At 42.9% G+C, this 15131-nt stretch overlaps 1 protein-coding gene across 1 annotated transcript in view; it reads right to left on the bottom strand.

The window, feature by feature from the left end:
• Window positions 1-15131, bottom strand: part of fras1 (Fraser extracellular matrix complex subunit 1) — a gene marked incomplete at its 5' end in the record, with an annotated part of 223400 nt that overhangs the window by 109698 nt on the left and 98571 nt on the right. Inside the window, 2 exons of the mRNA XM_079160822.1 lie at window positions 7837-7983; window positions 11800-11943. Coding sequence (XP_079016948.1) covers window positions 7837-7983; window positions 11800-11943 — 291 coding nt within the window. The remainder of the gene's footprint in view (window positions 1-7836; window positions 7984-11799; window positions 11944-15131) is intronic.

Below are 15131 nucleotides of genomic sequence, written 5' to 3'. Positions count from 1 at the left end.
CACACAGTCGATGTGCGACTGTCATTCATCGAGGAAAGGACTCTCAAAATAGCATCGCGTCGCTTCTCCCTGTTCAACTTTGTGCTAATTTACTGTGACGTGCGGGAGCGACGACACGGAGACCAACTGCCTGTTTTGATTCCTTCAGTAAAATCAGGCCTCTATCATAATCAGCTTTGTGTATTTTAATGTAAGATATGCGCTAAAAACCTATTATCAAATAACTAATTAAGAGAATTGTGCAGCTTAGGAAGAGGTATGCCCTCTCTCACCTTCTTAGTGTGACAGTTTTAATTGAAGTTTTGTTTATCTCATCCACACAGATGCGTTTGTGCTTCTCTTTCTTATTTTTCTCTCTCTCTCCATCTCGTCTCGCTGCATTTCCACTCCTGCTAGTCACACGGCTTCAGTAAAGGGCCACACATGGGGCGACTAAAAGAGCGCCTGGAAAAAAATGGAGATTTGTATTATGAAATGCATTGCAACCCTAAGTGTGTGTGCTGCCTGTGGTGCATCGGGCATGCCTGACACAGCATACGTTGTTGTCTGTTTTGTGTGTCATTATTTAGAATGTGTGCAAACTTAAACTGCCTCTACAGAATGAGTTCTCAACGCATCAAACGGTGCCTTTTCTTTGTTGCTCTCTCATTCTCTCTCAACTTCCCTTTTTGCTTTTCTGTCCTCTTCACATTCAGGGTGAAGAATTACCACCAACCACTGTGGGGGGATAAATGGCTCTTTTCTATCAGCATGGGATTTAAAATGTAAATAATAGAACTACGCTGGTGCTTTTGCATGTTTCAGCCAATCAACTATGAATCATGCACATTACTGTCACTGTTACTTCTTAAAGTCTACAATCACTTTTTAGAGACTTATCAATAAATGATCTATCAAAGCGAATATATATTACTTTATTTATGATCACATTCAGCATGCGAGTTCTAAAACTGTTTTCCTTCTTGGTACATCAAGTATGGTGTGAACTTTAACTTTGAAAATGAGAAAGTCAGCTGCTGAAAACCATTTCACTCATCACTCTCGAATGTCTACATTTTCCTAAAGAACTCAAAACCATCACCATTTATATAACCTCTGCAACTGTAGTGTGAGGCGACAACACCCAACGTGAAGCAACGACGCGACGCAACGACGCAGCGAGGCGAGGCGAGAAGGTTTCAATTCTCTGCAAGTGAATCTTCGTACTGCTCGGACATGCATGCAAACTAGGGGCTGCCTGGGAGGGAGGGGTGTCATCTAAACTCGTATATGAAGCTCTGAAACATGGATGGCAGTGAAGTAGACATGATTTGGAGGCCAAATATGGACTTAAATGAACGGCAAACAGCAGAGTAAAGTTTCCTGTTCAGTTCTGTGTGAGAAGGGTTAAAGTTAGAAATCCTCCACTGTGACAGGTGGAATGACAGCTGGAATAGATTCCTGGCCCACTTTTCAATCTTCGTACTCCTCAGCACCTTCCTATTTCATTGCCATCATTTCCCTGTCCATCCTCTCTCTCTCTCTCCTCAGCCTCTGGCCTTCCTCGAGTCTCACATTGGATGTCTTGTCATCTCACTTTCTCTCTGTGTGAGTGTTTCTGTTTCTCTCAAGCTTTTTTTTTTCATCTGTTCAATTTTAATGCCTCTCTTTCTAATTGACCTCATCTTCTTCTTCTTCTTCTTCTTCTTCTTCTACTTCTTCTTCTTCAGGATTAGGGATACCCTTCGAAACCCGGTCCTAAACGGGAACAGGTTCCAAATGATTAAAAAACCTGGAGTATCGATAAGGTCCCGAGTTACTGGTAATCGGTAATTTCTTAGTTCTGGAGTGAGACGTCCTCGTCTCAAACGATCTCTCTCTGTCTCTCTCTCTCTCTCTTTGTCTTTCTGTCTCTCTGTCTCTCTCTCTCTCTCTCTCTCTCTCTCTCTCTCTCTCTCTCTGTCTCTTTGTCTCTTTGTCTCCTCTCAGTACAGCGTGAGACTCACATCATGATCAGAGAGAAGAACACATGGTAGAACTCTGGTCGTCTCAAACACAATAAAACCCTCACAGGTAAGTTCATCACAACACGTGACCAACAAGCAGAACAGAACGTCTGTTTGTGGAGCAGCCGTCAGGTAACGGTAGTGATGTCACACGTTAGTGATGTCATACGTTAGTGATGTCATACGGAGCTTGATCAGAAGAACAGGATCATCAATGAAAGATAATCACTGAGATCATTGATGAGCTGAATGAACTGTTTGTGTTGCTGCTCAAGAAAGACTATTTGTTGACATAGAATAATAATAAAGCAAAGTAGATTCTTTTCTTAGTTAACTTTCTTTACTTTCTAACAAAATAATCAAAAAGAACCGGTAAGAGTATCGATAAGGAACCGAATCAACAAGCAGAATCGATAAGAGTACGAGTATCGACACCCATCCCATCCCACGATACCGTCTCTCTAGAATGAGACGACTCTGTACGCCGTCCTGCTGAGATACAACCATTTATCTATCGTGCATTCATTCTTCATTGAGCGGCTAAATTCAAACACTTCTGAGCTAAGTTTCTGCGAGAGACATGCTGGACATTTCTAAACTTTTCTTATTGCAGAAGAAGCAAAAAAAGACACAGCGTGCATCCTCAAGCTTCCTGTACATTTATATGAGTGGATCACTCCACAAACACACACACACACACACATATATATATGCACATACACTCCCCCTCCAAAAATGGTTGTGTCCAACAAGGGGATTACACGTCCTTTACCTTGCCACCTTCGCAGGAAAGCAATTTATTTTTCTGTGCAGTTATCAGCGAATGTAATCCCAGCAGGCCGGTCGCCAGAAGCCTCCACTAAAGCCTACTCTGCATAAACCAGGGGAGGTGGAGACGAATGCACAGACACACGGTGCAGCGGATAATCTCCCCCCTCTGGCTGTCCTTCTGGGACGGGGGGGGGGGGGGGGGGGCACGCCATTACCCCCCGAACTCTGAGTGATAAAACGAGATGAGATGAGAGATTCGGCAATTAAACGGAGCATAAAGAAAGCAGCTTGGCGAGGAAAGGAAATACATATTGTTTTGGGGGAAAATCCCCGTTTATAGGAATGGAATGAGGTTTGGATGTGAATGTTTTTTCTTCTGATACCTGGTCTAATATTACACCACAGAAAGAAAGCAGCACGCTGTTGCTTTGACTTCTGAACAGATCAAACTCTGATTCAAACGTTCTCGTTGGTGAAGCTGAATCAGAACACTACGTCTCAGTGAGTCTCTTAAAGGTTTATACGACTATCATAAGTTATTTTCTACTTGTGCAGTTCTCATGGATCCTGACTGCCGCATTCACAGCCAAACTAAAATGCAAAAACTGGGTGACACAATCAAGTTGGTATTGATTCAATCTGTCAGTGCTCTCTAGAGATTTCACAAAGCAAAGACACTCAGCGCTGTGAAACCCGTACGGAAACAAAAGGCAGCAATGCCAAAAGGTTTTCTGGCTCAGAGAATCAATAGAGACCGGCTCTCCTCAGAAAGCTTCTTCTTCTTCTTCTCAGGCGACGTGTGAACGAGAGGTCACGATACGACGGCGGAGTCGTCGCGGATCAAAGTGTTGCATCAAAGCCAACAGCGGCGCGTGTTCAACGGAGTAAAAAGTGAGTCCTCGAATAGAAGGTCGTCTTCACATAATGTCACAGAAAGTGAGAGACTTTATGGACACACACTCGTTCAGATGGCTGCTTAATACGGGTTAGCATTCATGCTACTACGTTAGCAAAGAGAGGAGCTAGTAGGTATACTTACATCCATACATATGTATCAACACCAGGTAGCAAAGAACCTGTCAGACATGTGTTCGGCACACTGGACACCTTGGTCCACATCTTTTCACAATAAAATAAATCTATTCTATCACCATGAACTTTAATTTACATGTTTTTATACCTAAACTCCAGCGGATCTTAACGAAAGAGGAGGCAGATCAGAAAACTTTCATGCGTTATATGAATATATCAATCTCCGCCTGTCCAGTTTGATGTTTGGCTGTGATGAGTGGAAGTTTAATATGTGCGTCTGTAGAGGTTCTTCTACTGTTACTGTGATTTCTGTTGAACCGCTCCCTCTGAAGTGTCGTCTTTATTGCATGTTGGGGTTCAGGATGAGGTAATAAAGCGTTTTAGAGGCGTTTCAAGTCCTTCCAGAGACAGAAATCACAGTTATACTTTATAAGACTCAGCACCTGAACAATATTCATATTTCAAACAGCCTTCGTTTTCAAAGTGAAGACACTTGTAACGATTGTTTGTTGAATGTTTTGGACCTTTTCTGCACTGAAGTCTGACTGAAACATCCAGTCAGGAGCTGCACAGTTCATGCAACAAGACAAAAACAGAAGCAGACGACAGAAACAAAAAGGGAATAATACCTCCGGGACGACGGCCTCCCATAATTATTAACAAGCTGACTTTGAATACAAGCACACACAGACACAGTAAAGCCTTCAGTCATGAGACAGAGGCTTTAACAAAAAACAGAAAGCACACAGAGGCCTCCGGGGACGCATTAGGCTCTGGGTGGTCCTGGTCCTCTGCCAACAACACTATAATCCTCCGTAGTCGTCTCCTGCACCTTGCAAACACCTCGCTCCCTAACAACGGCTCTGTCTCCTCCACCACATTCCTTCAGTCCTTCCCCCCCATAAACAAACATTGGAGTAAGAGTTCACTCCGGCTAAAATCCGCCCTAATCACCTCCTGATTAAGTCCCACAGATTGTGACTCACGCTTTCCACTGCTGCTCAGAAAGCAGGGTTTAGAAAAACAGAAAGTATTTTCTGCAGTGTCAAACCCGGGCAGGTGAGGGGATGAATGCACAGCGGCTGTGGGCTGCTGTGCAACATTTGAGAGTGAAACATATAGATGCAGGGAAGATGTTGGATTAATGCACGAGAGGGGAATTCTGCAATGGATGTCTCCAGCGTGTAAATGCACGGAGTGGGTTTGTACAGGTAGCAGTGTGTGCGGGTGCAGAGAAGCTGGGCGGATGGAGGTGAGATAACAAACACAAAGCCGGCTGCTGCTGTGTCCCGTTTGAGCTTGTGGGATTCCAATCCTCCTGACGATATTCATTAAGGTGTGAAATTGAGCTGCACAACCGGACTGTAATCACATTGTCTCTCTCGCTTTCTCTTTCTACCCCCCCCCCCCCCCCCGGGAGTCACAGCAGGTCTCCCCCACTCGCTGCAGGCGAATCTGCTCAGAGTGCATTAGCATGCCCACACGGGTTCAGCTCAGTGAGCCTCGGAGGTTTTATTTACCGGTCCGGGCTTTGGAGCGCAGGGAGACCACTGAGGTGGATCGGTTGAGTAACGGTCCATGTAGACGGCCTTTGTTGTGTATCTATTCTGCATTAGCACGGTGTGCATTGAGACGGAGCCTCCCTTCTTGTTTTTAATGCAGCGTTAAGAGAGAGGTTTATAACCTTGGTAGGTTATAGAGCAAGAATGTGTCTTTGCCTGCTGTAGTATTTAAATGATGTCTCTGCCTTAATGGGCTTCGTCTGTGGTTTGGTGTTTTAAAAACCTCACACAACAAGAAAGGTGTGTCGTAATGGGTAAATAGCTTGCAGCTCAACCAAACAACTTCACAGCGGACGCTGCCTTTCTTTGGGTTCTCTGCGACAGTCGATCGGATGAACAGGTTGTCGAGGGAATCAAAAGGACAGACGTTCAAACGGAGACTCCTTCCATTGCAGTTAGATGTATCAAAGTGGACAGGATGGGTCAAACTAAACACCTGTCTGTCTGCTGTTTGAGCCCCACGCCGTACGAGAAGTCAACATTTTTGCATTTGTCCCGTAACTTCCGTACTTAAGTAACATGACTTCTGTAGTTATTTTAGCCCAAACTCAGAAATTAGCCCAAATTGAGGGGCTAATTCCATTATGTTCATTCCATTATGTTTTAATGTCATGTTAAGAGTGTAAACGAATCGTGACATTAGATGTTCATGTTGTCCCGGGTCAGAGTCTCTGAGGTGGTGGGGCCAACGTTTTGCTCCTGCAGCACTTTAACGTACGTCAAGGCTCCCGAAACAGATAAGAGGTGGATTTAACAACAAAGCCTTTTGTTTTGTTTTTTAATTATGTCCTTGCAGAGACGTTTTTCTGATTTTGTCCTGTGTGTGTGTGAGTGACTGACAGGAGGCAGCTTAATGCTGCAGTAATGACATCAAAACACTTGAGTGAAACAACAACAGAAAGCATCAGACTCTGGGATTTACAAGTCTGTTTCATTTTCTATTCCAAAAACAATTTTCAAGTGCTAATTGGTTTTAATTCATTGACCAAAACTGCCTTTTATCATTGGCGCTGAGTCTTCCACTGAGGCAGCCGGATGCAGGACAGCTTGTTCATGTGTTTGTCTCTGGTCGTCTTCACTCTGTGATGCTCTATACATCAGAAGCAGCCACTGCTGAACTACAGACCATTCAGAACGCTGCTGCTACAACCAACATGAGAGATCATACAGCTCTCGTTTTAAGAAACCTACACTGGCTTTCTGTATCGTTTAGCTTTTAAGGCACTAAATGTAAAAAATATATTTTAATCTCACAGACTCCACAGCTTGATTTATTACCTCAGTAAACATTGTAAACATGAGTTTATGGTCTCAATCTCTAGTTTCAAGTCTTCTTCAATACAGCATGATGTTCATTTAGTAAATTATGGTCCATTTAGAGTCAAACAGACCATAAAGCAGGGGATGCTTTAGGGGCGGGGCTTACTGTGATTGACAGGTCTATATGACGTCTCCACGTCACTCCTCCTTCAGTCACTTCCCTTCACTGGTTGCAAAAAAAACAAGATGGCGTCGGCCAAAATGCTGAACTCGTGGCTTTAAAACCGCAGTCCACAAACCAATAGGTCACGTGCTCTACGTCCACCGCTCATGTACAGTCTATGGGAACATAGACTGCAGCCTTTACACATTTGACTTGCTGCCTCAGTGGACATGATTTTTTATGATCATAGAAAAACAGCTTTTCTCCCTCATCAGCTTTAAAAGACAGCAGCACTTTTCCACACAATTCTGAATTCAGCAAGTATTAAAGAAAAAGGACTTCCTGGGGAAGCCACAATACTAGTGACGCACAAATACTGTGACTCCCAGAGAGAGAGAGAGAGAGAGAGCTCTGCTTCATCACTTGGTACAATATTCAGTGTGAACATCCTCTCAAAGTTATCCTGAACGGATCCACCAGCAAAACAAGTCACACAGAGTTTATCTGAACGCTGTGACGCCGGCTCGCTGAACTGTGGATGCACTTTCTGCCCCGCTGCACACAGCCTGATGTGTGATTTGTTTACTTTCTTTGCACTTTTTTGGGGGGGCAAAGTATGGGATTATTTAACAGAAGTAGAGCGAACTAGAATATATGGAGACAGAAGGCGTAGAGATATAAAGAGAAAGGAGATGAAGTACGAGCGGAGGTCAAACAAACGTATCCATCTGGCTTCATGCACATCAGTTTGCTCTCTATTTGTAATATAATGTAGATTATTTGGAATTATAATATTTATATTTATGTGTTTATCAAGTTTACATTGCACATACTGGGACATGTACATGTTTAGAATGTATTTATTTGTTTTATTTTGCTTGTTATTTGAGTCTCCGCCTCCTCGATGTCTTGCATTGATTATTGTTGGTGTTCCTGGTTTTGATGTCTTTGCATGGAGGTGCGTGTGGAAGTGTGTGAGGATTTGTAAGTTCTGTAAAATGACAATAAACAAACACGGCACCCAGAGTGCACGTCGGGCCACCCGACGGGGTTCGGTACTCACTGCGACAGTGCGCGTCGTCGTGCCGGTAGGAACCAGGAGGACAGGAGGCCAGGCACTCGCCGCTATCGGCGCTCAGCAGGGGCAGCCGGGAGCCGCAGGACCGGCAGTCCCACCCGCTGGAGCAGGAGGCACAGGATGACTGGCAGGCTGTGGAGGGAGGAGGAGAGGGAGAGAGAGTACCGCTGTCAGTCACTTCAAAAAAAAAAAAAAAAATGTAATTAATTTCCCTCTTCCTATCTGAGCTGCTTTCATGGTTACAGGACTGTCTGTCACAGCTCAGTCCCGCTCGTAGAGGAAGCAGAGAACCTGGATGAGCAGTGTAAAGGTGAATCCGGTAAAGAACATTTGAAGTCTCTAGTTGATCCGGACGGGATGTTCTGAGACTGTGGAGGGAAACTGGAGGAAACCTGAGGTATATTTCAATCCAGATGGTGAACACATTTATAGAAAATATCCTCAAAAAGTGGTTGAATAAAAAGGCTCATACGATGTCTTACGGAAAAGTTACTCCTCGTTTTTCGTGCGTTTTCCTACGAAAGTCTAGCGACACGTGACCATTTTCGCTCGTTACATGAATACATTCTTTGCTCTTTTCACGGGAAACTACTTAGTTAGTTTTAGGCAATAAAACTACTTAGTTAGGTTGAGGCAACAAAACTGCTTAGTTAGTTTTAGGCAACAAAACTACTTAGTTAGTTTTAGGCAACAAAACTACTTAGTTAGTTTTAGGCAACAAAACTACTTAGTTAGGTTGAGGCAACAAAACTACTTAGTTAGGTTTAGGCAACACAACTTCTTAGTTAGTTTTAGGCAACAAAACTACTTAGTTAGGTTTAGGCAACAAAACTACTTTATTAGGTTTAGGCAACAAAACTACTTAGTTAGTTTTAGGCAACAAAACTACTTAGTTAGGTTGAGGCAACAAAACTACTTAGTTAGGTTGAGGCAACAAAACTTCTTAGTTAGGTTTAGGAAAAGGTCGTAATTTGAGACACAGCAAAGAAAGCTGCAGATTAAATTTAGTTTAAAAAAGTAATGTCCCAGTTGAGATGAACTGTATCACATAGAGGAAAAAGGAATGCGTTGTTTCATCCTAATATTCTGATTAAACTCACCCTCCTGTATAAACTAAGAGGTCTTCCAATTTGGCAGCTAGACACTGTTTGGTGAAATGTAGTCTACACACAGACATCTCCATAAATATAATAATGAAACCGCTGCCTCTAGAACCGGAGAGAGACAAATGTTCTTAAATAACAAATCTCAAGATTACAGAATAAAAAGCCACTAAAGCTCCCAGACACCCACACAGAGGCAGCATGAGGAAAGGAGAGGAAGAGGAGATGTGATCCTGATCGCGATCAGGATGAAGATGATGGTGAGGATGGAGATTGATTAGGAAAAAAAAGAGATAGTGAGAAAGACGGACTCGAGGCGAAAGAGAGAAAGAGAGAAAGCGAAATGAAGATGAAAAGGAGAAGAGACGACGAGAGAGACACGATCTTATCATCGATGCAGCTTCAGTTAAAAATGTATAAATTAGGCTGTGTGGGATTGACTGAGCATGTTCCAGTCTACTGGCGGCCATATTGGTTCGATCACACAACTCACACATAGCTTTCCTACGAATGCCTCGTTACAGGCATAGAGTCTTTTCAAAATAAAACTCCATCTTCACAGGAAACTATTAGTTAGGTTTAGAAAAAGATCGTCGTTTGTGTTAAAATAACTGTGGAAGTTATGTGACAAATAAATCAATGTTGACTGGTCTTCAGATGGGGAATGTGAAAAGCGCTGTTTGTTGGACCCATCCAGCTCCACTCCTGTGTGCCCTGTGTGTGCTTTAGCAGTCTTTATACCTCCGTGTTCATTATTAGGTGGATAACGTACAAAATAATTTCATGGGACATCTACAAATTACGGCACATTCTTTTTTGAGAGTACAGCTAAGAATGCTGGACGAGACCAGCCTGCAAATTACAAGAATATGAATTCTTGAGTTATGGGCAAAAATCGAATCACCAAAATCTGATCACTTCATCGTCGAGTTCAGGTGGACTTCAGACGTTCCTGAGATATCACGTTCACGAGACGGACATTCTGGACAGACATGGAGGTAAAATGCCACTTGGCAGTTATTCTAGTTTCATATTCTTATTGGCGTTGTCCTTCTGATCACATCTCATTGATGTTTGACTATAATCCTCATATTTGATCTAATTTAAGTCAAATGAGTGATATGTTTGGTAGCTTCTGTGTTGTATTGTGCTGCTGCTGTCTTGGAAAGATAATTTTAATCTCACTTTCCTGTTTGAATTAATGTATCATAACACAGATGCACAATCCCCACACTACCCAAATATCCTTTTATCTCTCTGAAGCACAAGTGTGGTAACGCTGCTGAAAGACGCCGCCGCTAGCATTAGCAGCTAGGCCTTCAAAGTTAATACTGTTATCTGTGCCTGGTAGCTTTACGACGTTTTTGGTGTTTACAGTTTCATGAGTGGCTGTGGGCAGTAAACGCCTCACGAGGAGAACAGGTCAACCACACGGAAGGAATTCAACGCAGTAAAATGCTCAGAAGATTGCTGCTGTTTGCGGGTCAACGCTCGGTCAACCTGTGACCTCGACAGGCTCAAACACACACACACACACATGAATAAAGGATGAGGGAAGAGAGCAATCGCATGAACCCAGTACACACAGACACTTTAGCGGTCCGACATTTTAATGCTGCTTATTTAATGCTGCTGCGCTTCGACAAATATTTCCTCTTGAAAGTGGAGCCAAAGGTTTCGTTTGTTTTCAGCGGCTAAAGTTCAGCTTAAAGGGTGACTTTGGAATTTTTCAACCTGGATCCTCGTTTTTTTGTGTAAGTGACGAATGACGGCAACGTAATGTCTCTACGTCCACTAAAAGTGCCTGTTGTTGTAGCTGACAGGCTCAGATTGTTGTTGACAACATCATGGAAAGAACCCTTCAGAGAAATAAAACCTTTTTCTTTACCTTTCTGTCTGTTATTGAGTCATGTGACTTGTTGCCGGGAGACAAACGGTGTAAACGTGAGTTGCAGTTGGAGAGAGGAGCGTCGGTGTTTTATTGCAGTGTCGTATAAAAAGACTTTTAATGTCATGGCTGAATGTTTAGATGATTTCAACATTGTGTGATGAGACGCAACATTTCAGAACGAGACTTCTCCGAGCGACACGCGCAATTAAAACGACTGGATCAAAGGAAACGTAAAGAATAACGAAACAAGCACTTTTAGTGGACGTATGTTGACAGTGAAGAGTTGAGCCGAGCGATTACTTTGCAGCTGTTTGGCGGCGTTCTCCTTTAATACTACAAAAGATGTGGTTCCCATTAGTCACTTAGACACAAAAACATGACAAAATAGGGTCCATGTTGAAAAGCTCCCATTTAAATCTATATTTCCTCTTTATGATTTTCAATGAAAGATTCTCTGATGGGAGAGATGCAGCTTAAAATCACAACATGGATTCATATTATTGTTGAAACCTTCTTTTCTATAAATGCTAACTTTTCTTTCTTAACAGCCTTTAGAAAGAACAGGTACTAGTACAAGTACCGTGGTGTTTAGGTGAGGGACACTAAACCTGAATCCCAAACTGTGGTATGCGGACCTCAGGGAGCCTCTGTAGAGCTTCTACAGGGTCACCAGCAGAAGTTACGTGTGTTGAGCTCTGTGTGTTCTTATTTGACAAAGTTATGATTCAAAGAAGAGGTTTTTAGGCGAACTGCTGGTTCAAAGGGTCATTTTGCTCCTTCAAAGATAACATCTCTTTGTCCACGTTGATGTTTAACGAGCAGAATCAGAAAACAAAAGAGAAAACATTCATTGAGGTACAAAGATCATTGTGTGAAGTGAGATAGTTGTAAGATAAGGGGCAGTTTGGAGGCGGTTTTTGGACATTTATATATATATATAAAGGACGGTCTTACCTGCACACACTCGTCCGTCGGCGTAGTAGCCGGCTGGACAGACGGACAGACAGCGGCCCAGATGGAGGACGGCCTTCGGGTCCCTGCAGCTCTCACATTGGTCGGGAGACCCCGAGCACGACAGGCAGTCTGCGTGGCACTGGACTGAAAAACACACATTTCAATGGAAGAACTCAATACAATATGTGCGCATCGACAGTAAAAGATACGGACAGATTATATATGCATGACAACGCACGCGTTCAATTTCATGCTAATTTAATTCTACACATCTGGACAGACACTGCTGGTGGCACTTGAAGACTTGAAGTCTCATTCAGTGACACACAGTCTGACGTTTAATTTTATGCAAATGACGTCTATCAGATTTGGCTCAGCACTGAAACTCAGTTAGTGGAGGCAGACAGATTTAACTTTGAAAAAAACACACACACACACACACACACACACACACACACACACACAGTAAATTATTTCTTTCACAAATCAATCCAGTACATTTGGTTCCACAGTCAGACTGTGTTAGCGGTGGCGGGAATGTTTCTCCCCGCGGGGAGTTTTTGAGCCGTCCGCAGTCTTCTGCTGTCTGCCAACAAACCCACTGGTGCGTTTTGTGACGAGCCATTTAAGAGCTTTCAGTGCCCACACTGGTTCCCAGTCGGTGCAACATTCTACCAACAACACGCAGAGACAAGCACAGGCTTGTCTCTTTAATGTGAGGACCAACTGCACTTTAAAGTCATTACACAGTCATTGAGCCGGTGTGTAAACTGTGTTTTTACATTATCTAAATGCACATTTATGCTGCTGCTGCTTCTGGTCGCCGGCTGGTTCGTTGTTGACCGGTAACCATCAGTGCACTTACAGGTCACAGTTATTCCTGTTAGTCCACTCACAACAAACTCAACTCATCCATGCTTGTTGCTATTTCTGCAACACTTTTTCATCTCCGTCCGTCTGTTCTAATCCTCACTACGACGCTCTGATGTTGATGATTATTTATGAGAAAATCACATTGTGTAAATATTTAGTAAAAGCACCAATAGTCACCCATACAAATCCTCATAATATGGACGTCCATGTAATTTTCTCCATTCCTCCCCAGCCTGAAGCAAAAGTACATAAGCGTTCCCATTCAAATATACTTAAAGTGCCAAAGTACAAGTACTCATTCAGCGAAATGGCCCATTTCAGAATAATGAAAACTATATTATTGATGATAATTAGTGAAGCATTCATGTATTCATCACTTCAATGTTGCAGCTTGTAAAGCTGGAGCTGATTAATACTTTTTATAGTCGAGTAGCGTAATCCATATCAACATAATCATTTATCATTGATCATTAATCATTTATTAGTCTGAATGCGGGAAGTAACTAACGCAGTAAACAAGTAAAAAATTACAATATTTGCTTCCAAAACGTGGTGGAGCAGGAGAATAAAGTAGCAGAAATGGAAAAACTTTCCAAGAAAGTTCCTGAAAATGAAATACAGTTCACGAGGAAAAGTTATTTCCCACCACTGACGTCAGTGAATCAGTCGTATTTCAGATGTAGCTCAATGAGGATACATGCTCAGTCAAAAGAAACAAATAAATATGAGTTATCATTTATACAGACAGATTATATTTGTATAACACTGTGGGTAATCCTCTCATAGTGTTGGGATTCTTTTGAACTGCTTAAACCTTTGCATGACTTTCCCTCACTAAGTCCGAGCACTTGTGCCCTAAAAACATCGTTCCTTCTGAGTGTGTTGAAGTTGTTTTTATATATTTTAACTGAGGGGAGTTGTGAAAGCAAAGAAAGTCTGTTCTCCTGAAGTCCTCTACGGAGAAAAGCAGCTGAAACTCATCTTAATCCGACTAATGTGCAAAAGAAGTTGGACGGGACGAACATTACAATCAGACGTCAAAGTCTCCGGTTTCCTCTTTGTTCTGTTGAAAAGCTTAACTCGCTTTTGAAAATCTGCAAATGCAGGTCTCACTAACGTAGAAACTCCTTCAACTCGTTCACACAAACGGCGCCGGAGACCGGGGTCGACGCTCGTCGTATCTGGATGTCAGAAGATCTTTAACAGCCTCTCGTCAAACAACATGCGCGGCTGCTTGCACATGCATTGAGTAAAGAAAGGGCTTTAGCCTCTTGTAGACATGTGACTGAGGGATCTGATCAATGCGAGGAGAAGGAGGGAAAGAAAATGAGAGGACGTGTAGACCGGAGGGACTATGAGAGGGACAAGTGGATAAAGAGTTGAAGAAAATAAGAACACACTGTTCCAAGTATCTCCATCTGTCTTTATAGACCCACTCTACTCCCTCTCATTATCCTCTTTCCCACACAGCTTCATTTGTTCTCTCCCGTCCATTTCCTTGTCATTTATTTTCCTTCTGACCTCACCCTTCATCCCCCTCGTCTTCTCTCTGATTGAGCAAAAAAAACTGGAGCTGAAGCAAAAATAATAAGTGTGTGAAGGAGGAAGTAGAGTGAGGAAAAGTGGGAGATTGAGATGCTGGCTGTGCTGTATGTTCGGGCTTATTGGCTAATAGGAATGTTAGTCAAGTGTTTGTCTCTCTGCTCAGCCGTGTCCAACGCTTCAGCTGGCGGTAATGTACCAACAGTCTGTGGACTCATCCATCCTGAGCTCTTTCTGCAACTACTACTACAAAAAAAAACAGTTAAACAGTGGAAACAAATGAGTATATCTGAATACAAAACTCCACCCGAACAGTAACTAGATCATTCCTCGTTTGCTCTGACAGCTGAGAAGTGAACGGGATATTTTGTCCTCCCTCCAGAGGATAAAACCACATTTCCTGCACAAGTTAAGCGATCACACATTGTTTACAGAAGGCTGCCTCGACGCCGTACTTTCATTTCCTCATAAGCATAGCGAGCCAGAATCCCTGAAGCGCTAAATTAAAAAACTACAGCTGTGATTAACAGCAGAAGTTGTTGGGAAACAACTCATCCGGAGGTGCAGACCCCGGTGCAATTAACTGTGCAGCTCCACTTGATTATGACAGAACCTCTCACTGCAGATGTGCTGAATATTTGGCAGAGACGAGGCTATTTCGTCACCAAATGTCATGAGAAACAAGTATAAGAGAGGAAAAAAGAAATCCCCTGCCAATTGGACTGACCTCTAACTGAGACTGGCTACCTGCCACAGTGACTAAGAGAATAAGCCAACAACTTACCCACCAAAGCCAACATTTACCAGCAGTTGGCTGCTGATTCACGGTAATTTCACACCCTGATTCCCACTAAAAAGGACACGGCACCATTCAGCCATTCACTCATGCATTCTGCTGCCAAACGCTCAATCACGAC

Source organism: Pholis gunnellus (genome assembly GCF_910591455.1).
Source record: "Pholis gunnellus genome assembly, chromosome: 6".
Lineage (NCBI taxonomy): Eukaryota > Metazoa > Chordata > Actinopteri > Perciformes > Pholidae > Pholis > Pholis gunnellus.
Note: the sequence above shows the minus strand (reverse complement) of the source record. Positions and strands in the feature narration are given on the sequence as shown.